Source organism: Cucurbita moschata, unplaced genomic scaffold (genome assembly GCF_002738365.1).
Source record: "Cucurbita moschata cultivar Rifu unplaced genomic scaffold, Cmos_1.0 Cmo_Scf00021, whole genome shotgun sequence".
Classification (NCBI taxonomy): Eukaryota; Viridiplantae; Streptophyta; class Magnoliopsida; order Cucurbitales; family Cucurbitaceae; genus Cucurbita; species Cucurbita moschata.
The window spans coordinates 1,796,965-1,821,278 of NW_019268537.1; the positions used below are offsets into that span (position 1 = coordinate 1,796,965).

Here is a 24,314-nt window from a genome sequence, read left to right on the forward strand (position 1 = left end):
CATGCAACTATAAACCAAGCTTACAAAAGCGCCACGTTTTCCACGTTTTGGTTATTTTCAAGGGCGAGCTTAAGAGACCCGCAGCCATTCCACATCCAAAACCGCCATGGCTACCCAGAAACAAGCCATCAAAATCCTCATGCTCCCGTGGCTAGCCCACGGTCACATAACCCCATTCTTCGAGCTAGCCAAAAGGCTCGCAAAACACCGAACCATCTTCCAAATTTACGTATGTTCCTCCCTCGTAAACCTCCAAGCCATAGACCCAAACCTCGCCCGAACCCACTCCATTGAACTCGTCGAACTCCACCTCCCATCCCTCCCCGACCTACCCCCTCACATGCACACCACCAAAGGCATCCCCTTGCACCTCGAGCCCACTTTAATGAAGGCCTTCGACATGGCGGCCAAAGATTTCGAGCTACTCTTGGACCGGCTCGAGCCAGACCTTCTCGTTTCCGACTTGTTCCAGCCCTGGGCGGTTCAGGCGGCGGCGGCGAGGAATATTCCCGTGGTTAACTTTGTAGTCACTGGCGTGGCGATTCTCACGCGTTTGGTGCACGCGTTTTGTAACTCCGGTCGGGAATTTCCATTTCCGGAGATCGATTTTAGTGGGCATTGGAGCTCGAAGAGGGGACGGAAGGTTTCTGATGAAGTGGGCCGCGATTGGGCCTTGCGGGTTTTGAAGTGTTTGAGAATGTCTTCCGATGTGGTTTTAGTTAATACTTCCCCCGAATTTGAAGGGAAATATATCGACTTTCTTGCTTCCTCCTTGAACAAAAAGGTTCGTTCATTCTCTTACTCATTTTTTCTTTCCTTTAGAAATCGCTCTCATGATTTTGTGAGGTGAAGGCCTAATTGAGGTCCGACTCTTTTGTCGGAGTCTTCGAACAAATTCAATATTTGAGTCACTTTTAACTACACTTTGGAAAACTCTATTGACATGACTAAGCTAAAGACATGATTCTAATTTCATGGTTTTGAGAGCCGGAGGTCTCTAATAAGCCCTATGGAACCCTTGAACAACCTCTTCTTAATCAAGGTTCAACGGAAGTCTTCGAACAAAATAGATCATTTGTTCTACACAGTCACTTTTGACTACACCTTCTAAAAACTCTATTTGTTAGAAGTCACGACTCTCTACAATAGTATGATATTGTCCCCTCAGCATATGCTCTCTTGGCTTTGCTTTGAACTCCCCAAAAGACCTGAACTCCCCAAAAGACCTCATCACAATGGAGATTTTATTTCTTATAAACTCATGATCTTCCATTAAATTAATCCATGTAGTACTCACTCCCAATAATCCTTAACACTATTGACGTGATTAAATTAAAGATATGATTATGATAACATGTTAGGAATTTTAAATATAAGCTTGCTATTGAATTTATATTCTTTACTTATAAATCTATAATTATTTTCTAAATTAGTCAACATGGACTCTCTTCCAACGATCCTTAAGAGCTTCGGATTCATATCTCCTTTACAGATTCTTCCAATTGCTCCCGTGGTTCCACAAATCAAGCCGAACGGCAAGAAACCCGAAATTCTCAAATGGCTCGACAAGAAGAGCCCAAAATCGACGGTCTACGTTTCGTTTGGAAGTGAGTACTACCTGATGAACCAAGATAGGGAAGAGCTAGCCCACGGTCTAGAGCAAAGCCACGTGAATTTCATATGGGTCATAAGGTTTCCAAAGGGTGAGCGCCTCACAATCGAAGAGGCGTTACCGGAAGGCTTTATGAAGCGAGTAGGAGACAAAGGGCTGATCATGGAGGGATGGGCGCCGCAATTGGAAATATTGAACCATTCGAGCATTGGTGCGTTCGTGTGCCATTGCGGGTGGAACTCCGTGGTCGAGAGCATGGTGTTCGGGGTGCCCATCGTGGCACTACCGATGCAACTCGACCAGCCTTGCCACGCCAAGGTGGCTAACTTGGCTGGCGTGTGCGTGGAGGCCGAAAGGGACGATGAAGGGAATGTTAAGAGAGAAGGAGTGGCGAAGGCTATTAAAGAAGTGGTGTCTGAGGAGAGTGGTGAGGCTTTGAGAGGGAAAGCGAGGGAGATTGGTGAGGCTTTGAGGAAGAGGGAAGAAGGGATTGTTGATGAAGTGGTTCGTGAATTTTGTAGCCTCTCACAACCCAAGAATGATGACTAAGCTGACACAATATAACTATATATCTCGAATTTATTTATAGTCAATAATAGGTATCTAATAAATCTATGAATTTAAATAGATATATATATATTTTTTTTGAAATGTTCGGTTTTGTGTTAATAAAATTGGAGTGTCTATTAATTTTTTTAAAATAAAAAGCTAATTTATCTGAAATTTGAATTTAGATTTAAATCGAGTTAATAATCTTGTAAATTTAAATTAATATAATATAAATAAATGATTTATTGTACTGAAATATTAATATGATATGGATAAATTATTTATTATAAGTCAAATTTAAAATTCGTCGTGAAATATTAATATGATATGGATAAATGATTTATTGTAAGACAAATTTAAAATTCGACGTGAAATATTAATATGATATGGATGAATGATTTATTGTACGCCAAATTTAAAATTCGACGTGAAATATTAATATGATAGATAAATGATTTATTGTACGCTTAAAATTCATGCTATGAATAAATAATTTATTGTACGCTAAATTTAAAATTAAACGTGAAATATTAATATGATATGGATAAATAATTTATAAATTTATAATTTAATAAAATAAATAAGTTTAATTTGCTAATATATATAAATAGCCTAAAATAAATAAAAGATAAATCGAATAAATAGGTTTAATTTGTTCATATATATATATATATATAAATAGTCTAAAATAAATAAAAGATAAATGTCAAAAATAAATTTGTCACAGGCAAACATGAGTTGTTCACGTGACTTACGTTATTTTATATTATTATTATTTATTACGTTATTTTATTATTATTATTATTTATTTTAAATTTTAATAAATAATCCAAAAAGGGGAAGAAAATAGAAAACCTGCGAAAATTCCCTCGGCATTAAAGCGACCAAGAAAGCTGAAAAAAGTGGGCCTAAAAGGCTAAAATCCGGGTTGATCTGGCACTATCATATCTGGTCCAGCCCACCACCTCGACTCTCGAGCACTATTCAGACCACGAGACACGAGTGGAATGGAAGCTGCTTCTCTGGTTGGCTGAGACTGCACGTGTTGCAGCTCTTTTTAATATAATGTTTTTAATTTATCTCCCATTTTTTAATATAATGTTTTTCATTTCAATAATTTATTAAATTATAAATTTGATTTGAATTTGATATGTAAATAAATATTTTTTTTGGGTGCTTAAAAGGCTTATCCATGTCTTATTTTTTATTCTAAAAATTAAAACTCTTATATTTATTTTAGTTTTTATATTAAGCTCTTCCTAAATTGTTTAATTGTGATTAAACAAATCTAAGCTTTACTTATACTCCATGACTTAAATAGGTATAGAAAAGACGAAAATTTGGGTCAAAGATCAAATCCCACGTGCTCGACTTCAGTTATGTTAAATGCATGTCCTGATCTAATAGATTTGAGGGACTACGCAGACCGACCCTCAAATCCCTATTTAGATGCCTTCGATTAGACTCTCCATATAAACACATCCTTATTCTCGAGACCCACACAATAAATTTTCAAAAAATGACTAACATGAACCTATACGAGGATGACTCCAACCAAACTTCCGACTTTGGCTGAAAGGAGGTCGACTTGACGAATAAATTGAAGCCTTGGAAAAGAAGGTGAGTGGAATGGATCGGAGTTTGGCTTGTCTACTTGAAGTATTAGATAAGTAGAACTCGCTGATAAACTTACCGGAAGAGAAAAAATCATCTTCGATCTCAATTATATAAGGGTTCCCCAAAGAGAAACTGTAGTGCTAGAGACACGAGTTAGTGCGATGGAGTAGGATTTGGCTCATATGACCTAATTTACGATCAGTCATAGTGGTGGAGGTCATGCGCAAATTAGATCTCCATAACCTAAAACTGAGTAAAAATTAATTTTTGGTATGAACGAGTACATTGTGTAAAAAGAAGTGGGTGAGAGAAATTTCTATGATTCGAAACCTTGTGAGAAATTAACTCTCAATACTAAAGTATGCAAAAAAAGTAGATTCAACCGACTACAATTCGTTGTCTAAACAATACCCAAGTGCCTGAGTAGAGACTGAGGTCAAGACTTAACCATCAATTTACAGGTCGAAGACATAATTGTCAAGTTTGATCAAGAGAAAACATACTCGAAGTAGAGAAGAGACTGAAAATACATGTTGGAATGTCAATTTAAAAGCTCACAGTGGATAAAAGGTTCGACTCAGAGGCTTTGATTGAGCAAGCAGACCCACCTTATGCAACGAAACAAACACTCAATGAAGCATCTTGACTCGTACATGTTTTATAGACCATAGGCACATCTTTTCTTGAGGTCGACCATTGGCTCATACTTTGTTATGCGAGGCATGCTAAATGCATGCCCCAACCCAAGGGATTCGAGGGACAACCCAATTAAACTCTCAAACCCCGATTCAAGAGTCCTAGGTCAAAATTTTCATATAATTACATTCTTATGATTTATTTAGAAGTTATTTCATTCTCGCTCTCAAACTATAATTATGTTGCAGTCTTTCACTCTATGGCATAGACATCTGTGTTACAAACGCTACATTAAGTCTTCCCCCTTAATTACAAATATACCCTTGCCATCAATAAAAATAGCTAATATACTATAAATTTCAAGTTATAAGAAATAAACCAGATTTTCCCTTTGAAAAAAATTATAAATTATTTTATAATTCTTTAGTTAAACAACAACCAAAATAGAAATTGATTTTATTTATAATATTTGAAACCATGAAAGCATTACAAATTCAATATCGAAAATTAATCGTAGACGATAAAAAGATTAATAGTTAAAAAAAGCTCAGCCAATGTGAAATTACATAGATACCCATTCTCCTTCCTTCCCCTCCTCCTCTTCCTCCTCCTCTTCTTTTTTCGTCTGCGGCGCCATTTTCACAGTTCCTCGCTTCGCTTCGACACCGTCCCCGCTTCCCACGGGTTCGGCTTTGATTCAAGCAGGTTTGTTTCATGCTTTTCATTCCATCTGTTTTTGTTATTCCTTTTTAAATTTGGTTCGTAGATGCTTTTGCTGTACATCGCCTTTTCATCCATCGGCCATTGGAATTCCAAGAAATGAAAGATGATATAGGAATGAAGTGAAAATGAATGGTTGATTGGAGAAATTCCGATGTTAAACTTCGTTTTCGAAATGCTTACTTCCAATGTGGTCCAAGTGAGTTCAACCGAGTCTACTATGACTGAGTTGACTCCATTTCTATGCGGATCCAGTCCTTGAACTGTGCGAATCTGTTTTCTGCGCCTTCTCAGTGGTGTTCCCGCTTTCTTATCACCATTTTATTATTTCTATGTTTTATGGTCTGTATTGCACTAAATCTACATCGTCCTTTGTCATGGTGTTTGTAGGATTTAAGCTTTGAGAACTTCGACACTGTTCTTAGAATCGATGGAGCAGGTTGGCAATGATTTTTTGGATGTTGAAATGCTTGTTTTTCTGATTCGTTATCCCTTTTTCATTCCGCAAGATCGTTCCTCTTATTCGCGATGTGTTTGGCTTCGTAGTATGAGAAAGTTGAGAAGATTGGAGAAGGAACTTATGGTGTGGTTTACAAAGCACGCGATCGCGTCACAAATGAGACTATTGCTCTGAAGAAGATCCGCTTGGAGCAGGAAGATGAGGGAGTGCCAAGCACAGCCATTCGTGAAATTTCACTGTTGAAGGAAATGCAGCATGGCAACATTGTAAGGTACGTATCATTGTTAATTATCTACCCCCATTCAACTCATAACGGTTGTCTAATTTTTTCCCTACTCCAATCTTAAGGGCAAGTAACATGCTTCTTCAATCTACTCAATGTATGAGGTTTTTTTTTTCAATTTCGTTTTAGTTTTAAAGCAGCCTTTCTTTTTATTGGAAAACTGTTGTGTTGAAAGACAACGTTGCAATAAAATGCCATCTGCCACTGTTAGTTTTAGCTTCTATTGAGAGGGTAATGTAGAAACTGCATGTTCAATTTGCGGAGATGGGGTGAACTATATGTAACTTATTTATTATGGGAGGTTGAGATATAATATATCAAAGGCAACATTTCTTCCGTTATTGCTACCATGTAGTTAATCCTGAGATATATGTAATTAAAACAGTGCATCCGATTTATTACGTTTTCTTCAATAGTTTGTAATCAGACTAATAAATATGGGCATGATGTACCTTTTCTCTGGTCTATCACACTGGTGAAAGTGGCACTTGCACTCTGCCTTCTGGTTACTTTGTATAATCAATTCGACCTTTGAACTGAATTATTTCCATCTATGATGCCTTTATATATGTGTAACAAGGTTGTCTTCAATTGGTTTACTGTCAATAGGTTGCAAGATGTAGTGCACAGTGAGAAGCGCCTGTATCTTGTTTTTGAGTATCTGGATTTGGATTTGAAGAAGCATATGGACTCCTCTCCTGAATTTGCAAGGGATCCACGCCAAGTGAAAGTGAGTGGCTGCTTATTTTCATTTGTAATTACTTGCGCTCTATGTTAATTAATATTGCTTGTTATTTTTCATTTATATTTTAACATTAGAGGGTGGGTTGGTTAATTGACATAATAAGTAATTCAATGTAGAAAATCATATTTTAATTTTCCATGAGGTGCACATCTTGTCTAACATCCTAGTTTTGGGGATTTCTTAATCATTAAAGAAAGTTACTTGGAACAATTATGTGTATTTTCATGGTTTTCAAGCAACTTAAAACTATGCCAAGGTTGATCATGTTATTCCATTTTAATATCTGCAATACCCTCTCCTTTCTAACTGATATTATGAATAGGTTTGATGTTATATTTTTTTTCGTACCAATTCAGCATGATGCTTATTTCTTCAGCTTTATTTTGTTTCCGTCTTTCATTTCCTGAGATTTTCCTTTGATCTTGTTCTAACTCTTGGTTTAACAAATATAATGGTGCAGTAAGGTCTCTAATGAAGAATTTTGTTCCACTTATCTCATGCAGATGTTTCTTTACCAAATTCTTCGTGGCATTGCATATTGTCATTCACATAGAGTTCTTCATCGAGATCTAAAACCCCAAAATCTACTGATAGATCGTCGTACCAATGCCCTGAAGCTCGCTGACTTTGGACTGGCAAGAGCATTTGGTATTCCTGTTAGAACATTCACGCATGAGGTATGGATATACACTGGATGATTATCTTATCAATTTTTGTATTGTGAATTTGTTCTATTCCATGATTGCTCAATGGAATATTGAATTTGTATCCTTGGCTCCCTTTTCTGACTTCGCTCAAATGTAGACATTGTGATGCAATTTATTTCAGAAAAATGTACTGGAAACATAATTTGGAGCACTAATATGATGTGCAGTTGGTTGTACTTTCAGATAATCATAATTAATGAGGAGAATTTCATTAAATGGATGTAGGCTGGAGCCATATGGAAACTGGCTAGGTAAGTCTCTAGGGCTAATTTTCCATCTGATGACAACATTGACAGAAATGATTAGCTTTGGCTTCAGAGATCTATAGAAGAAAACCTTCAAATCACGAAGCAACTTTCTGCACCTATGTATTAACCAGAAGAATGAAAACGCCATACCATCATCTAAATTTTTTATAAAATTGTTAAGTAAGCTTTTGATCAAGAGTGATGGGACGTCATACTGTAAAATTTAAAGAAGCTAAAAAACCTAATTGGGTTCAGATATTTTTCCATATTTGAAAGAGAATTGCATGTGTGCTTGAGACCATGATCTCCGGGGTTCAGATTTTCGCCTGTGACTATGTCACATTGAGCATTTTGATTATTTTAGTTTGTTTTGCTTTTCATCATCTTGTTAGTGAGAAAATGCGGATTACCTGGTTAAAAGAATTTAATGGCAAAATAAAGCTGTTGATTCTCTTACCCTCCCAGAAAGAAGTTGAGAGGAAAACCTCAATAGGTTTCTTTGCTGTTGCTGAAAGTAGAATGTTCCCAAATAGGTTGTGGACTTTTCTCCTGACACCAAACTCTACTAAGATTTGGAAAATGTATGTTTCCCTTTTTTGAATGCATCTATAGTTCTGTTAGTTTAGGCCCCAAATTTTATTATTTTCTTTTTAAAAAGTATTCTAATAATTCAATTTGTCCATGACATTTTTCGTTGATGTATCATCCTATTATATTGTTGTGTTCTTAAGTTGATAATAATTGGAGGATCTATCTAGGTGGTGACCCTTTGGTACAGAGCACCAGAAATATTACTTGGTTCCCGACATTACTCCACCCCTGTGGATGTGTGGTCAGTGGGTTGTATATTTGCTGAGATGGTTAACCAGCGGCCATTATTCCCTGGAGACTCTGAGATTGATGAGCTGTTTAAGATATTTAGGTAAGTAGCTTTATTGTGCATCTGTCCTGTCCTCTACCCTTGCGAAGATTTAGTCCAGTTAACTTCCCAAATTTAAATTGATTATACATTAGCCTGCTATTTTGTTGGTCTCACAATAGGGAGTCCACCGAAATCTCTCCATGGTAATCACCTATGCAGGATTTAAATATTCTATGAGTTTTCTAGGGGTTGGTGGTTTTCCAATGAAATCTCTCTAGTCCACTGGAGGAGGAGGAGTTTCCCCCTATTTTCTTGGTGGCTGGATTTTCCTTTCTTTTCTTTTCTATTGATTTCCCTTTTCCTCGGAGGGAGATGGATTTAAGAATGTGAAAAATAAAGGCAACAAAACCCGGTTCTTCTGGCTACTGCGGCTTTATATGTATGTGCAATGATGGATAGTATATAAGTATATGTTTCTATAAATTCAAATTGTTGGAGTTCGACCCTAAAAGTGGACTGATTGGGTTCGGAGTTGTATTCAATAGTATGATTAGGGTAGCACATAAAGCCATGTTTCTCTTCCATCCTTCTATACTAACATATTCATGCTTTCAACAAACCTCTTTGTATGGGGATACAAAGAGTTCTGGGAACTCCAAATGAAGATACGTGGCCTGGTGTTACATCTTTGCCTGATTTTAAATCTGCTTTCCCCAAGTGGCCTCCAAAGGTGAGTGATTGAATTGAATTCCATACCAATTTCCCTGTCCGATTTGCTATATTCCTTGGTTACAAGCTTGACTTCACGCATTCTCTACTTGCACAGGACTTGGCTTCTGTAGTTCCTAATCTTGAAGCCGCTGGCATTGATCTTCTCTCTGTAAGTATATCATTTTTCATTGGAGTCTGAAAAAGTTGGTAATACCAAATTGTTTTTATGTTTCATTTCCTTGTTTAAATCTTCATTTGTGATGATGTCACGTGATATGGATCAACAAGTGTTAGGAATCAATGCTTTCTTTGCTTCACCCGGCCCTCCCACTTGATATGTTTGGCCAACTAATTCTCGTTTTTATTTCCCTTTCTTCTTATGAGCCTTTCATGTCTTTCACTTCACATTATTTCTATTAGAAATGAGCAATTCTTGGTTTCTACCTAGGAGATTATAGTCAATAAAAACTAATTGCATGTAATAGTTGTTAAGATATTTGCTATATCTCCGAGCTGAAATTGTTGACATCATGTTCCAGAAAATGCTGTGCTTGGATCCCACCAAAAGAGTCACCGCCAGGAGTGCCCTTGAGCATGAATACTTCAAAGATGTTGGGTTTGTTCCCTGATTCTTCTTCCAATCCTCCTAAGGAGAGTGTCTATATAGCTCCTCTATTGTGTAGCCTTTTATGGGTTTTAATTGCGTGATTTTAAAAAAAAAAGGGAAAAAAATATATAAATATATAATGAGTGTGCTGTCTGCTTATTAGTGATTTTATCATTTTTCTTTCCCTTCTGATTCTTGAAACTTAGATCAGGTTTTGTTAATGTGGCTTTCAACAGAACATTGGCTTTCCCAACCATACTTCTCTCTTTCATGTGTCGGCGCCAATATATATATATAAATACACGCGTATATGTGAGAATTCTTGATTCTGCTTGTAACCCTCCTAGCTATCCTTTACCCAAATTTTTACCCCCTGGATTGGATAAGCTGTGTTTGAAAACCATATTTATTTCTATCTTTGCCTCCACACTTGAGGATTATAAGGGCTTTGCAATCTGTTTCTTTGCTTGTATGGTTGAATTTCCAGCTTTTAGTGAGTTATGGCTTTGCAAAGTTTGATTCTTTAGACATAAAATTCTTTTGATTATTGGATTTGTGTTTATGCCAGAGAAGTTCAGAGTCATTCGATTGTGTTTTGAAAATATGCATACTTGACGGTGTTACGTAAGTTATTTCAAGCAGACTCTTATTTTTTCTATCGCTTTTAGATTGTGTTTATGCGAATTAGTGTCACTGAGAGTTAGAATGTTTGTTGCCCCATTATTTGACTTCATAATGTAAGGGATTTATTTGTAATTTTTATTATTTCCGTATTAAAGAAAATAACTAAGAAACAAAACTTCAGTTTTTGGAACCCACACCCCCCCCCCTAAAAAAAAAAGTGTTCCTCACGTGAAACTGAGGGGCTTAGGGTGCAGGGGGGAGTGATTGGATAAGCCTGCGGTCAAGCTTCTGTACAGCCTTTTTGTTGGCAATAAGTGGTACAGCTTCGGCCATGTGTGAGTATTTGGTACGCAAAACTAACCATCATAATTCTATCAAAATGTAAAATTGTTATGATTTGAACCAAATGCAGACTACAGTTTTGCAATTATGTTTGGTTGAACCATAACTAATGGTCAATTATGGTCAACCTAAAATTTTAATTACATCAAACTTGATCTTCGAATCATATTTCCCTTCTTTTGTTTTGTACTCTAAACGTTAATTTTACTTGCAATATTCTAATATTCTTATGAAAGGGAGATTATAAAACGGGATTATTTTAAATTGAATATTACTTGCAATATTCAAGGTTTTTACTTGATTTGTAAGTTACAGGATGATTTTGCATGTATAAGTGTTCTTTTAATTTTAATGATAATTGACATGTATTAATACTTTTTACCTTAAAATTGGAGTTCAAATCTCAATCCTATAGTTATTCTATTAAAAATATTCAAACAAACCACTTCAAAAAAAAAAAAAAAAAAAAGAATAGAACATTAAATTACATGTGAAAAGTTGGCAAATGGTTTTTCTTCTTTGTTTTTAATCTTTAGAGAAATATTTCGACTTTTGTAAGCCTACAAAACTTAAAACGAACAAGAATATTAGTGATGAAAAGAATGGTAAAGTAGGATAAGAGTTACTTGTGCCAAATGATTTTCGAGCCAGATTTTGGTCACATATCCGATCTTTACTCATGAATTTTATCAAACCAAAGGCCTTATAGGAGATGAGCTCTTTACTTAGTTGCTTTAGCAAGCTCAACGTATCCGATCATGGAGTGGTAGTGTTCCATCGCCATCATAGTTTCTCCATTTTGGTCACGAATAATAGTCTCAATACCTATCTCGTCCTTAAGCACATTACATCGAAATTCACCTGGTATGAGTAGCAAGGTCCATTGTCCGATGATAAGAATAGGAGTATTGGGACTATCTTAGTAGCAATCATATTTGAATTAATTCATCTATATTCTTATTAACATAAAATAAAATAGAATCTTTTTATGGTGAAATTTGGCCCACTGAAACAGTGTTCAAATTTTTTGGGTAAATAGCTGTATTTTCTTGAAATTGAAGGAAAAAATTATTGTAAAAATCAAGGGCGTTGGAAATGAAAAATCATGGAGTTGTGGACAAGGAGAGAGGAGAAAAAAGTTTCCGTAAGAATACAGGAAGATTTTTGCTTCTTCCGTCCACTTGACGGATTTTGAAAACATGTTTTATATTTGGTGGGCTTAAGATAGTGAATCACTGATCCTATTTTTCTTCTTCTTCTTCTTCTTTTTCTTTCACGAATGCTCCGGAAAATTGCTCGTGTTTGCGATCGTTTTCCTCTCTGAGCTGAGAAAGTTATTTCATCGTAAAACTCGGTGAGTTTCTACTTCTGTCTTCGATGATTTTGCTCAATTAACTCTCTGCGCAACTCACCGAATCTGGCTCCGAAGTTCCGTAACTTTCTTCTAACTAGTTTGCCGAATTTGAATTTACATTAGATTAATTCTATGATTTCTGTACAGAAATTTTTAGGCGATTATAATACAACTTTTGAGGTTGTTGTATTTGATTCTTGTATTCTTTCCGTGTTCATAGCATTTCTTGTCATGCTTTCGCTCGCTGTTCGAATCTAATCTCCATTGCCGAAGATGCTGTGGTTTGTTTAGTGTACAGATTATAGACTCAGTATTTCATCGACGGATTGTGAATCGTTTACTAGATATTAGCTAACCTTATCGAAGGAAGCAAGAATAAAAGTTCAGGTTTCCTGTTGGCATTTTTTCATATAACTAGGTTTTAGGATTCGGTGGAAGTGAAAAATCGTTCGATGTGTTGCGTTTAGACTTTCTAACCCTAAGTTTTCGTATTAGCTCAGCTATTTTCCTTATTCTTGGAGCAGGAAGTTAAAGAAATATATGCTATGTTACGATAAGCTTTCTAGGATGAGATTGATTCACTCGTTTGGAGTTCTATTTGTCCTGTAATCTAAACTTTGGTATGTTTCTATTGAATCATGAATCCGCTCAATCTCTCTTTGTGCAGATATATTTGTGTTCGTCGAGTGAAGCTGAAAAACTGATAGCCCAACATCGGCATTGGGCGAACTTTAATTTAGATCAGATTATTTGGGGTCTGTAATTTCGTTGCAGATGGGTGCATCTGAAGCAGCTCTGCAAATCTTTTCAGGAGTCATACCTCGTGCAGTATGTTCAAATCCGCATTCGAGCAATTTCGACTCCACATTTTCGTTTAAATCGCAAGTGAAATTTGTGAAGAAAAGGATCCTGAGAAATAGGCATTCGTCAAAATGTTCAAGTAGGCTATTACGAGGGATAGAGACAGGCTTTGGTGTGAAAACGAGATGTAATCGTCGTCTGTTATATAGTTGTAGATGCCAACAAGCAGAAAGTGCAGGTGGTACGACTCCAGAAGGTGGAAATGGATCGTGGTTCGTGGACAGTACAGAGACGCTGCATCCAATCAACAGCATACCAAATGGATCAAGTGCTTTGGAGTTTCAAGATGCTCAATTTGCAAAACAGGAAACCAAGAGTTCAATTTCTAGTGGCACAAATGGAGCAGTTGGAGATTCCTTTCATAAGATTAGTATTGAGTCCATCGAGGATGAGGCGTGGGACTTGCTTCGGGAGTCCATTGTTTATTACTGTGGCAGTCCGATTGGAACGATTGCTGCAAGGGACCCGACTAGCTCTAATTTACTGAATTATGATCAAGTCTTTATACGTGATTTCATACCTTCTGGTATAGCTTTTTTATTGAAGGGAGAGTACGATATCGTTCGAAATTTTATCCTCCACACGCTTCAGTTGCAGGTAGTCTAAAATGTACATATATTCATCAATCAGTTAGCTCATGAAGGTCATGTTAGTTTCTACTTCTCTGGTTAATGCTTGCAATCTGTTATTTCATAGAGTTGGGAGAAAACTATGGATTGTCACAGTCCTGGTCAAGGATTGATGCCTGCTAGTTTCAAGGTCCGAACCGTTCCTCTAGATGGTGATGACTCAGCAACAGAAGAGGTTTTGGATCCCGACTTTGGGGAGGCAGCAATTGGCCGTGTTGCACCTGTCGATTCAGGTACATCGACCGTCATGTATTTCCTTTAGAAGAAAAGTTTATCCATTGTATTTCTATATCCGAACGGTCACTCACCTGTCTCTCTATTAGGATTGTGGTGGATAATTTTATTGCGCGCATATGGAAAATGCTCGGGCGATTCCTCAGTTCAAGAGAGAATTGATGTCCAAACTGGGATCAAAATGATCTTGAAGCTGTGTCTTGCCGATGGCTTTGATATGTTCCCTACTCTATTGGTAACTGATGGTCCTTGTATGATAGATCGCCGTATGGGAATTCATGGCCACCCTCTTGAAATCCAAGTAAGAATCTACCAAGTTCTTCAGCTCTCTCACTTTTAATTGCTTAATGTATTCAATGGCTGCCATGGCATTCTAAAAGCTTTCAAATGAAATCGATGTTTTTACTTTATGCGCCTTAGATTTCGTTTCACTGATCATAAATCTGTAGCATGGTTTGTGTTCTATAAATTACATGGTAGAAGTGTAAAGATTTATTCTTTTTTCCTCCCATGTAGGCACTTTTTTATTCAGCATTACTTTGTGCACGAGAGATGCTTACTCCTGAGGACGGATCAGCCGATCTTATCCGTGCGCTGAACAATCGTTTGGTGGCTCTTTCGTTTCATATCAGAGAGTATTATTGGGTTGATTTGAGAAAACTAAATGAAATTTATCGTTACAAGACAGAAGAGTATTCATACGATGCAGTCAACAAATTCAACATCTACCCAGATCAAATTCCTTCGTGGTTGGTGGAATGGATGCCTGATAAAGGAGGTTATCTAATTGGAAATTTGCAACCAGCTCACATGGATTTCCGATTCTTTTCTCTGGGAAATTTGTGGTCCGTAGTAAGTAGTCTTACTACAACAAGCCAGTCTCACGCCATTTTGGATCTCATTGAATCCAAATGGGGGGATTTAGTTGCAGACATGCCATTCAAGATATGTTACCCTGCTCTTGAAGGTCAGGAATGGCAGATTATCACTGGCAGCGATCCCAAGAACACGTAAAATTTACTCGACTTGATACTTTTGATATTCGTTAACGAAAAAATTGCCCCTGTTTTCTTGTTATCGAAATTGATTTCTGTTAATGCAGACCGTGGTCGTACCACAATGCAGGTTCGTGGCCGACATTGTTGTGGCAGGTATGTTACTCTCGAATTTCTGATCTTACGATTATGCTTTATATGGAAGTGTTGCTCTTGGTGAGGTAATTAAAGAATACTTTAGACCCTTAAATACAAGCAAAATTCCATTAGAATTTGAGGTTTAGAAGCACATTATGAGTTTCTATATGGGTAGTTCGCTTTGTTCTCTATAACAATCATTTTGTTAAACAATCTATTCAAGCTTTGGCACAAATTTTTGTATTCCTCTATTTGAAACTCTCCTTGACAACAAAAGCATATATAATATGGATACATTTATGTCAAATACAATGTTGAAGTGTGTGATCTTACCCTTCTCAGCTCACAGTTGCATGCATAAAGATGAACAGACCAGAAATTGCAGCAAGAGCCATTGAGATTGCCGAACGTCGTCTGGCTAAAGACAAGTGGCCTGAATATTACGACACGAGGAAAGGACGGTTCATTGGAAAACAAGCACGCCTATATCAAACATGGTCAATTGCAGGATACCTCTTGAGCAAGCTCCTGCTTGCCGAGCCAAGTAAGGCCAAAATGTTAACAACTGAAGAGGACTCGGATCTTGTCAATGCCTTCTCTTGTATGATCAGTGCCAGCCCGAAAAGAAAGCGCGGTCAGAAAAGCTCAAATCCGACTTACATAGTTTAGGTTGTTGCCCAGAACAAAGCTTGGTGTTATATATTAAGCCGCTACTTTGAAGTGGGTGCATATGGAGTTGGGATCCAAGGGGCTGGCTGCTACTCCCCAAATTTATGCTCTAAACGTATTGAAATTGGATACTTCATATAGGCAGTTGTGGCGTATTTGTTAGCTACCATTTATTGAGTGGGTAAGTCGAGTTTATGCGGCCTTATTCACATATATATTATAGATACACATATTTAACTTTGGCCAACTGACGATGCTTTGTTATCCCTCCTCATGGGTGGAATCTGTAGAACCATAATGTAAATTTATATCAATGATTAAAATAAAGATTGTATGGTGTATCAATTGTTTGAACAGCTCAAGTAAGATGACTTGACCAAGGACCAATTTTTGAAGTTCGTGAAGAAATAAAGAACCAATCCCATCAGAGATTTTGACATTTTAAATGGTATCTACGACTAGTAAACCTAAAGATCAGGGTAGTTAGTTGATTTATTTTAGAGCTTAGGATTTATTAGCTAAAGATAAGGGTAGAAAATCTACCCTTTATTTTGGCATCCACCATTAGTCCTTGCTGTTTCTCCTTGTGAAGAACCAAAAGAACTCGAGAAGACACCCCACCCAAAGTGTATCAATCTTCTTTTGATTAATTGTGCAAATGATCTTTAGTTGTTGGAGGGAACTGCAACAGAAAATTCACAATGGCCTCCAATTTTTCGAATTCATGCCATAGCAGCAGCAATTCCTTGTTTTCGATATAATAAAAAAGGCGTTTGGTTTTAAAGCATCCAAAAAATTAAGACTAAATTTATAAACTGAAGAAATTCGACATTCGGCTCATCATAACACGGGGATAATGTTGGAAAAAGACTACCTTGTGAAAACAAAAATTCCAATCTAAAATCTTGAAGAATCTCTGAACAACATTCGACTTTGTAATTATACTTAATCGAAAAGACTGAAGCCCATATCCTGCAAAACAGTAAACAGGGAGTTAGAAGAAATTACATGAACTAAAAAGATGGTGAATTAAAGAAAAGATGTTTTGTTCTGTGTGAGGTTTTTCGGCCATACAGGCAAACATTTAATGTTTCATAAGGTGGGGAATCTCTAGGCATTTCCTCGAATATTTTTTTTTCAGATTATTGCTTTCATTGGTTAATAATAATGTGAGAATTTCGACTGTTAACATGCAATTCCAAGAAACATTTTCACAAAGATTTAAGAAACTTACATCGTCTGATTCCTCCTTCTCTTCAACCTTCTCTTCTTTCTTTGACTCGGCAGCAGCAGGGGCAGCCGCACCGCCACCACCTCCAGCAGCGGCAACTGCCACAGCAGCACCTCCACCAGAAGGAACAGATGCTAGCTTTTCTCTTCCGGATGCAATGAGCTCTGTAATATCCTTACCCTTAACACTAGACATCAGAAGCTCGATTTTGTCCTCATCAACTTCCGCTCCAACTGCAAATTGGTTCCGGAAAGAGAATTATGACACCATTCGAAATATTAATCTTTCAAGTAATTCAATATCCAAAGCAAATGCGATAAATGAAATTCATACATATAACATTGCATTAGAAGAAAAGATTTGTGGATTCAAAACATAAAAAAGCATCGAAAATGAGCATTCCAAATAACAACAATTAAAGGATATCAAATTAAACCTAAGAATCAGTCTGAAGTATAATTGCTCTATTCTCTTAGACAACCGAGAAAATGTAGGATAGACACAAATTACATATAATTAGAATCTAATCATATCCAGCCACAGATAACAGCCATTCTTCCTATTGTTTCTCAAGCATAAATTGATTATTAAAAGAAAGCACGTTAAAGCACGACAATAATGAAGACAATCAGTAATCAAATACGTATTAACTCCAAAAAAAAAAAAACGATAATCATTTAATAAAATTTGAAGCCGAACAGCACAAAAGAAGAGAGAACAAACAATAGCTACCACAAACCATAAAAAACGAAACTCCATAGCTTGACATAAGAATTGAAACGAAGCGAATCAAAGAACAATAACCTAGATAACAAAACAATCCTATAAATCTAACATCGAACCAAAAATTCCTTAAAAACCTTAATGATCAATCGAAAAAATAAACAAGCGGGGAAAGAGCGAGATGCGGACTTTACCAGATCCGAGAATATCCTTCAAATCCTTAGCAGAAGGGCTGGCATTGCCTCCCAAAACAGCGAGCAAATAAGCAGCTACGATTTTCATCCTTACCAGAAGCCAATCGGAATCAGGAGAAGGAAAATGAGAGAGTTCAGTTAGGGTTCCGTAAATGAAGTCGACGGCTTCAAATTATATTATATAGCGGCGAGAGGTAGGGTTTCTGATTCTTTCAGTTTCGAGAATTCGGAAGCACCTGGGCGAGAAGATTGCGGAACTATCAATGTTTTGGGCCGACAGGATTGAATCTGGGCCTAATTTAAGTAGCCCATCAAGCCCAACCCATTACTTCCACCCTCGTCTATATATTTTTGTTTTAATCTTCTAATTTTCTAAAAGATAGAAATTTATGGCAAAATTTTAAATATTTTTAAATATTTTTTTAAATGAGTTAAAATTTTTAGTATTTATATTAACATCAATGAAATTTTTCTTTTTCCTTTTTTTATATAAATATTTTTTTGTACTATGTAATACAAAAATATAAATTAATCTCTTATTTCGATGTCTAATTTATAGATATGAAAAACTAAGGTTGGAAAAATTGTTGTCAATGAAAAGTAATATTATACTTTTTTTTTTAATTTTGTAAATGTAAATTTTCAATTTTAAAATTTATTTGGAATCAATTCTAAATATTTTAAATGCTTTTATAATCACTTAAAATTCATTTCAATAGTCATCCTTCAATTTAAATTATATATAATTTTAATTAAATTTATGGAGCTCAAAAGTCCTCTTAGATACCAATATTTGAATTTGTCTGGAATTCCAATATATAAATAGCTTAATAGGTTGATGGATACACACTTATGACCTTCCTTCGAGTGAAACTTTAATCAATCAAATCAAATTATTTTCGACCGAGAGGCTATAAATATCAAGGAGAGAATCCGGTTTAATTAACAAAATCTTGATATCCCTAAATCTCGAACAAGAATGCAAAATGTCACAGTCATGTTAGTTCAAGGTGTGTTCCATATCAAATCCCTCGTATTATACTACTTTATCATTTTCTTTCACGGTTTTTGTGATGTACAATTTTCTTATTATATTTTTTTTAGGTGTATGACTTTCCGGTAAAATCATGTCAATGTTCGGTAGACTTGAAATGTCTTGTAATGTACTATAAAATGATACTTCATAATGTATTATAAAAGGATACGACTAGTCAGCAATTTTTTTTTTAGTTTATCTAAGTCTTTTATGAAAATCTCTCTACCTCATTTTCTAATCCTTCTTCTCGAAATGGGACCAAATGTTTGAGTATGTCGTCCAGTCGGAGACGACACGAATTTGAATTGATTGACCTACTTAGTGGTGAGGGTGAGTGTTGCACGATTGTTTGCGAAAATTTCGAGAAAGTGCGATTGTAACATGAAATACATGGTAGGCACCAGAGTTTGTGTAACGTGGTATATAAAAATATAACACAAATTGAAAGTCACCTCGTTCTCAAATAGATAAATACATCATTGAAGCACGAGCAAATCAGGCGAGCCTCCATGCTAGATTTGCGCATAAACAATCAACAAACCAAAGAATTCAACAAGAAGAAGCCATGGAAGGCATTCTTCATTAATTCGTCAATCATCTCAAAAGCAAAGGTCAAAATGAAACAATTGGGGCAAAACAAAAACGTAAGGGTAGAATATAGATAAGTTTTAAGGTAGAAGGTCATGCAAAAGACGCTCCAATAAAAATATTACAAGACTAAATTGCCAAGTTCACGTACTATTACAACATTATTAGCTTCAGGAAGCAAAGACCTTACGCAATGAACAGCAAATTTCCATGGAGTAAATTTTAAGCAGCAGCCACAGTCTGGGCAGATGCTGCTGGGGCGTCGTCTTCCCAGTAGGCAGTCTTCTTCCCAGTTTTCGAAACGGTTTGGAAAACTACATCGCGACTCACATTGCCTTTCACAGTCACCTTTTGAGCATCTATATCGATGTCAAATGTCTCGACACCTGAACATGGTAGCCAAGCACTTTGAGTAGGAACTAGTTATTTGTTCAGAGGGTTCATATTGAGTTGGTAATAACAAAGGTTTAAGAGATTATACTAAAGGATACTCGATTTCCGAATATTGATAGATTTAATACCCACCAAGCATCATTCAAGTATTCACCTTAAAAGTTGACGCATGGTTATCAAGCATATTATGTCCAGCATTTCCCAATATGCAAAAGTGGTTTACGCGTTCAAAAGTCTACATATTAGTGAAAGAGTAATGCTTAGCTGCTAGTTGTGGTTTTTAAGCTTCTTTTTTCCGCTATGGCTGGACTGGATTACAAGAAAAATGGTTACAGCCAATTTTGCAGCCAAGTATTACTCTTAATCCAAAACTTATTACCGTTCTACAGGGTACAAAATGTTGAAACATGCAATATCGAACTCCAAAACTCGACCCTCATGCTCCCATACACAGATTACACATCAAACAAGAGCACAGCACAACATGAGACAACTATAATTTAGCAAAGGAATAACAAACCTTCCAGTTTCCCCAAGACCCTTTTGACTGCTCCAACACAGCCCTGACATGACATAGCAACCTTGAGGACAGTAGTCTGCACAAAAACAAATTCCAAACTGTGTTTATTAAGAGGGATCAAAGAACTCAGCTAGAAGAGAAGAGTGGAATACGGACTGCCTGATACGAAGAAATAGTTAGCACTTAACAGGACAAGAGTACTTAATATCAACGGTCTTTTATCCAATTCCAAAACAGAAATTTACTCATCCAAGTCTATCTAATGGGACTTGTATCCATGAGTTATATCCATAAATTTTCTCCCTGTTTTTCAACAACTCCAGCTTCCAAAATTAACAGAGATTAATAATTAAAAAAAAAACGCACAAAATAGAGCAGAACGTTCTAATTTGGTTAATCGGGAAAACATTCATCAATGGCCAAACAAATTATCAATATATGATCAACGTAAAGCTTCCTTTGTGATTGATTGACCAATTGCTAACCAATAAATCAATATGCGATACTAACGAAATACTTCTATGGAGCTCTCTCAGAAGTAGATCTCATTGGCTCGGTTACAGTGATTTCCCTCACTCGTGTCAGATTCACATTAAATGAAAAACCAAATGCATAAATCCTCAGGGAAGTAGATGAAAAGAAAAAAGTCAAAATGCTCAAAGACTTGAGCATGTGCAAGTCCGAATCGCGAAATAAGTACAATTTATGCAAGATATCAACACTCGCGCGAGCAGTTCTTTCATCACTGTGGCTTTTACGATTTCTTTTTGCGCATAAAAACATCCGATAAGTTATCGATTGAAAATTTTTCAAAAAAAATCCTTATAATTCAATCGAAACAAACGATTCGTCCTCCGAGCTGCAGATTTGAATTTCAAAAAGAAAAAGCTTGCGTATCTTCGATCTCCAAATCATACGAGAAACGGAGAGAGAAAACAAAAACAAAAGATAAGGATGAAAAATGGAAATGAATCTTCAACAATCGGATACACGAACAAATAACCCATAGATTCGTAGCGTACCTGAGACATCGTTACAGATTACAGAAATTCAGAAGAGAAACGAACGAAAATGCAATCGAAAATTCGCCCTCGCCGATCTCTGCGCTACTGGATTTTGCCGGGCTTTCACGGGGCTTTAATAGACTCTGTCTAATGGGTCGGGTCAACCGAAATTTATAATAAATATAAAAGGCCGATTCCTAACAGGATAACTTTCCGATTTAAACTACCAATCAAGGGCCCTTTCGTCATTTCATCTCCTCCAATAATAATGATATCCGCCCAACCATGTCCATGACTTTTAATTTTTTTATATTAATAATAATTATTATTATTATTTTAACCAATTTTTAAAGAGTATTAATTTTAAAATTTATTGCCACAAATATAATTAAAACTCAACTCTGGCACAATTTTTTTTTTAATTATACTTGGTATAACTCTCTAACACAATTCTTTTCCACGTCATTTAATAAAAGCAAAATTTAATTATATTATAAATTTAAAATTTTGTAAAAATCATTGATTTTCTTTGTTTCTTTTCATAATTCAAAAATCATCGACCTAATTAAAATTATAATATTTTATCAAAATAGATTATTTTAAAAATAATAATATTATAATTTATATTAATTTGAGATTTTTTTCCCTCCATAATTCAACGCGACAAAGGTGGAAATTTACCAAACCACTTTGACTCTCAAAAAAATTTTAAACTACTTTTAATTTTAAACTACTTTTCTCTCCTCTTTAAATTCTTTACCCAACTCTACCAATAATAATAATAATAATAAGGAATATTTTTTTTAATCATCCATAAATATTTTAAAATATTTAAATATTTCGAAACCATAAAATTTATATTTATTAATTTTTCGTCATCTAAACGCTGTTTATCTTCGAACTTAACATACTCAAGGCTAAGATATCGATTTTTTTTTTTTCTTTTCGGTGCGTGAATCTATCAACAAGTAGTGGTGCGGTAGTACCAACTCCATTGTAACGACCTAGATCCACCGCTAGCAGATATTGTCCTCTTTGGGCTTTCCCTCAAAGCTTTAGAAGCCATCTGCTAGGGGAACTCTTTGGGCTTTCCCTTTCGAGCTTTCCCTCAAGGCTTTAAAACACGTCTGCTAGGGGAAGGTTTCCACACCCTTATAAATGGTGATTTGTTTTCCTCCCCAACCAATGTGGGACATCACACCCATACACCACCTTGTATGTTTTGGCAATAGAATCTAATATATCCCATGTTTTTGTTGTGTTTTAGAATTTTTTGTTTATGAATCTTATAATGTTTTTTTAAATAATTCTTTCGTGCAACCTATTTGAATACGTGAATCAAACCTCCAATTTCGTATTTGCATTTTAGAGCTCTCAGTTTCATGTTTATGCAGCTTTGGTTCGAGAATTTATATAATTTATAGTTTAGTCCTTCTTTTTAATGTTTTTTTTTAAGGAATGTGAATATATGAATTAAACCTCCGTCTTCATGCGCTCGTGATGGAGGGGTGCACGCCCAACCATTTCTCTAACCTACAATTTTGATCGAATACAACTATTTGTATGCCAATATTATCGCATCGAGCAACGATACACTATGTCAATATATATATATATATATATATCTCGCTCGCTTTCAAAATTTAATACTATAATATTTAAATAAATGGTTAAAAAATTAATATGTTTTAATAAAGAGTTGGATGACCATTGAAGAAGGTGTTGTCTTTTCGAGGTTGGTGCGGGGCCAATTTTCGATTTTTTTTTAAAGATTATTAATTTTAGAAAATCGTATTTCTTTTTTAAAAAGGTTTTTACCTTTGGTAAAAATGAACATATGTTCGGTACTTTAATCCAAATTTAAAAATTTTATTTAAAAAAAACAATATATTAATTACCATTCTTTAAAATTATTAATATTAATACTTATAATGAGAGTCCCACTCCTATTTCCCTAATAATTCATTAAATAAATAACTATTTAAGCATTTTTGTAATTAATAATAAGAATAATAATAAGCAATTTTCGCTACACACAAATTCAAAAAAGAGAATTTTGAGAAAAATTATTGAAGTCAAATATAGTACATGGGTCAATAAATTCCTTTGTTGATGCAGATCGAACGACACATGGTTTTATAGAGCATTGAGATGATTATAAATGTCTCAAAATTTATTTACATTTCAATTTATTATATGTTTTTCATTTGTTATACTAAATTGAATAAATATATTAAACTAGTTTTTAATTATTTAGATAATTATAAATTTAGGAAGAAACGAGACTTTTAGGTGAAAAATTAATCAATCATTGATATTTTTTCCTCGACATGGGACCCTATTGACTTTAATGTTATGGCAAATGAAACCAATGTGACAGCTAAAATATTTATATACCACAAATAACCATTACAAAATATACGGACAAAAAAAAAAAAAAACACAGATGATTTGATTTTTTTCCTCTAGTCCAATTGCGTTTTCTCTTTCTTATTCATAATGGATCAACAAAGACGTTTCTTTTGTAATTAGTCTGGTCCCTATATGTAACAATTAATCATCGGAACAAACGTATAATTTGGACTTCGATATGATCTTATTCTATTTACTGTATTGGCAAAGGAAATATTTGAGAGCATAATTTGGATTGTTATATATGGTATTAGAACCAGATACTGGGAGGTAGCAGTGAGCTTGAACGATTACAAATAGTATAAGAACCCAACACTTATGGTAGCAGTGAGTTTGGATTGTTACAAATGATATATGACACTGGATGAGTGGATGAGTGGTGAGCCTGGACTGGTATAAATAATATCAGAGCCAAAATGATAAGGGTGTTTATATTTATTATTTATTAATAGAATAATTTTGATAGTTTTTAAGGGGAACAATAATGAAGCCCCTAAAGGCCAACCCTCCTGAATATTGATCCATGAGGCCCAACACTTGAGACTTCGCGCAGTTCGCGCACACAAACAAACAAAAAAAGATGCGAGAGGATATCGTGCGCGTCGCAGGC

General features: G+C 35.5%; 5 protein-coding genes across 5 annotated transcripts; 3 read left to right on the forward strand and 2 right to left on the reverse strand.

Annotated features, from left to right (window-relative positions):
- The first annotated feature begins 106 nt into the window (after positions 1 to 106).
- On the forward strand, positions 107 to 2,161 carry LOC111458713 (beta-D-glucosyl crocetin beta-1,6-glucosyltransferase-like). The gene is made up of 2 exons (XM_023101507.1): positions 107 to 784; positions 1,493 to 2,161. The coding sequence occupies exons 1-2, from the start codon at positions 107 to 109 to the stop codon at positions 2,159 to 2,161; spliced, it is 1,347 nt and encodes a 448-aa protein (XP_022957275.1).
- Positions 2,162 to 4,960: 2,799 nt separating this feature from the next.
- On the forward strand, positions 4,961 to 10,013 carry LOC111458853 (cell division control protein 2 homolog A). Its single transcript, XM_023101692.1, has 9 exons — positions 4,961 to 5,119; positions 5,525 to 5,573; positions 5,681 to 5,865; positions 6,487 to 6,607; positions 7,126 to 7,299; positions 8,336 to 8,499; positions 9,082 to 9,169; positions 9,266 to 9,319; positions 9,690 to 10,013. The coding sequence occupies exons 2-9, from the start codon at positions 5,565 to 5,567 to the stop codon at positions 9,777 to 9,779; spliced, it is 885 nt and encodes a 294-aa protein (XP_022957460.1). The 5' UTR covers positions 4,961 to 5,119; positions 5,525 to 5,564; the 3' UTR covers positions 9,780 to 10,013.
- A 1,812-nt stretch (positions 10,014 to 11,825) lies between these two features.
- LOC111458565 (neutral/alkaline invertase 3, chloroplastic-like) lies at positions 11,826 to 15,948 on the forward strand. Its single transcript, XM_023101309.1, has 7 exons — positions 11,826 to 12,077; positions 12,745 to 13,535; positions 13,635 to 13,800; positions 13,891 to 14,102; positions 14,318 to 14,811; positions 14,904 to 14,952; positions 15,277 to 15,948. The coding sequence occupies exons 2-7, from the start codon at positions 12,852 to 12,854 to the stop codon at positions 15,601 to 15,603; spliced, it is 1,932 nt and encodes a 643-aa protein (XP_022957077.1). The 5' UTR covers positions 11,826 to 12,077; positions 12,745 to 12,851; the 3' UTR covers positions 15,604 to 15,948.
- Positions 15,949 to 16,380: 432 nt separating this feature from the next.
- LOC111458566 (60S acidic ribosomal protein P2-1-like) lies at positions 16,381 to 17,946 on the reverse strand. The gene is made up of 3 exons (XM_023101310.1): positions 17,752 to 17,946; positions 16,838 to 17,067; positions 16,381 to 16,575 (listed from the first exon to the last, which is right to left on the reverse strand). Exons 1-3 carry the CDS (start codon positions 17,837 to 17,839, stop codon positions 16,549 to 16,551), a joined length of 345 nt encoding a protein of 114 aa, XP_022957078.1. The 5' UTR covers positions 17,840 to 17,946; the 3' UTR covers positions 16,381 to 16,548.
- A 1,389-nt stretch (positions 17,947 to 19,335) lies between these two features.
- Positions 19,336 to 21,453, reverse strand: LOC111458306 (copper transport protein ATX1-like). The gene is made up of 3 exons (XM_023100866.1): positions 21,311 to 21,453; positions 20,289 to 20,364; positions 19,336 to 19,761 (listed from the first exon to the last, which is right to left on the reverse strand). Exons 1-3 carry the CDS (start codon positions 21,317 to 21,319, stop codon positions 19,598 to 19,600), a joined length of 249 nt encoding a protein of 82 aa, XP_022956634.1. The 5' UTR covers positions 21,320 to 21,453; the 3' UTR covers positions 19,336 to 19,597.
- Between the last annotated feature and the right edge of the window lie 2,861 nt (positions 21,454 to 24,314).

What these genes read in the sequence shown, in the direction of transcription:
- LOC111458566 (XM_023101310.1), bottom strand. Translation starts at nt 17,839, where the DNA reads ATGAAAATCGTAGCTGCTTATTTGCTCGCTGTTTTGGGAGGCAATGCC. An exon ending in GAAGGATATTCTCGGATCTG is followed by an intron (nt 17,068 to 17,751) that starts GTAAAGTCCGCA and finishes ACCAATTTGCAG; the next exon opens with TTGGAGCGGAAGTTGATGAG. An exon ending in AGAAGGAGGAATCAGACGAT is followed by an intron (nt 16,576 to 16,837) that starts GTAAGTTTCTTA and finishes ACTGTTTTGCAG; the next exon opens with GATATGGGCTTCAGTCTTTT.
- LOC111458306 (XM_023100866.1), bottom strand. An exon ending in GGTCTTGGGGAAACTGGAAG is followed by an intron (nt 19,762 to 20,288) that starts GTTTGTTATTCC and finishes TACCATGTTCAG; the next exon opens with GTGTCGAGACATTTGACATC.
- LOC111458713 (XM_023101507.1), top strand. Translation starts at nt 107, where the DNA reads ATGGCTACCCAGAAACAAGCCATCAAAATCCTCATGCTCCCGTGGCTA. An exon ending in CTTCCTCCTTGAACAAAAAG is followed by an intron (nt 785 to 1,492) that starts GTTCGTTCATTC and finishes TCTCCTTTACAG; the next exon opens with ATTCTTCCAATTGCTCCCGT.
- LOC111458853 (XM_023101692.1), top strand. An exon ending in GGGATCCACGCCAAGTGAAA is followed by an intron (nt 6,608 to 7,125) that starts GTGAGTGGCTGC and finishes TATCTCATGCAG; the next exon opens with ATGTTTCTTTACCAAATTCT. An exon ending in CTGGCATTGATCTTCTCTCT is followed by an intron (nt 9,320 to 9,689) that starts GTAAGTATATCA and finishes ATCATGTTCCAG; the next exon opens with AAAATGCTGTGCTTGGATCC.
- LOC111458565 (XM_023101309.1), top strand. Translation starts at nt 12,852, where the DNA reads ATGGGTGCATCTGAAGCAGCTCTGCAAATCTTTTCAGGAGTCATACCT. An exon ending in TGTTGCACCTGTCGATTCAG is followed by an intron (nt 13,801 to 13,890) that starts GTACATCGACCG and finishes TCTCTCTATTAG; the next exon opens with GATTGTGGTGGATAATTTTA. An exon ending in GCCACCCTCTTGAAATCCAA is followed by an intron (nt 14,103 to 14,317) that starts GTAAGAATCTAC and finishes CCTCCCATGTAG; the next exon opens with GCACTTTTTTATTCAGCATT.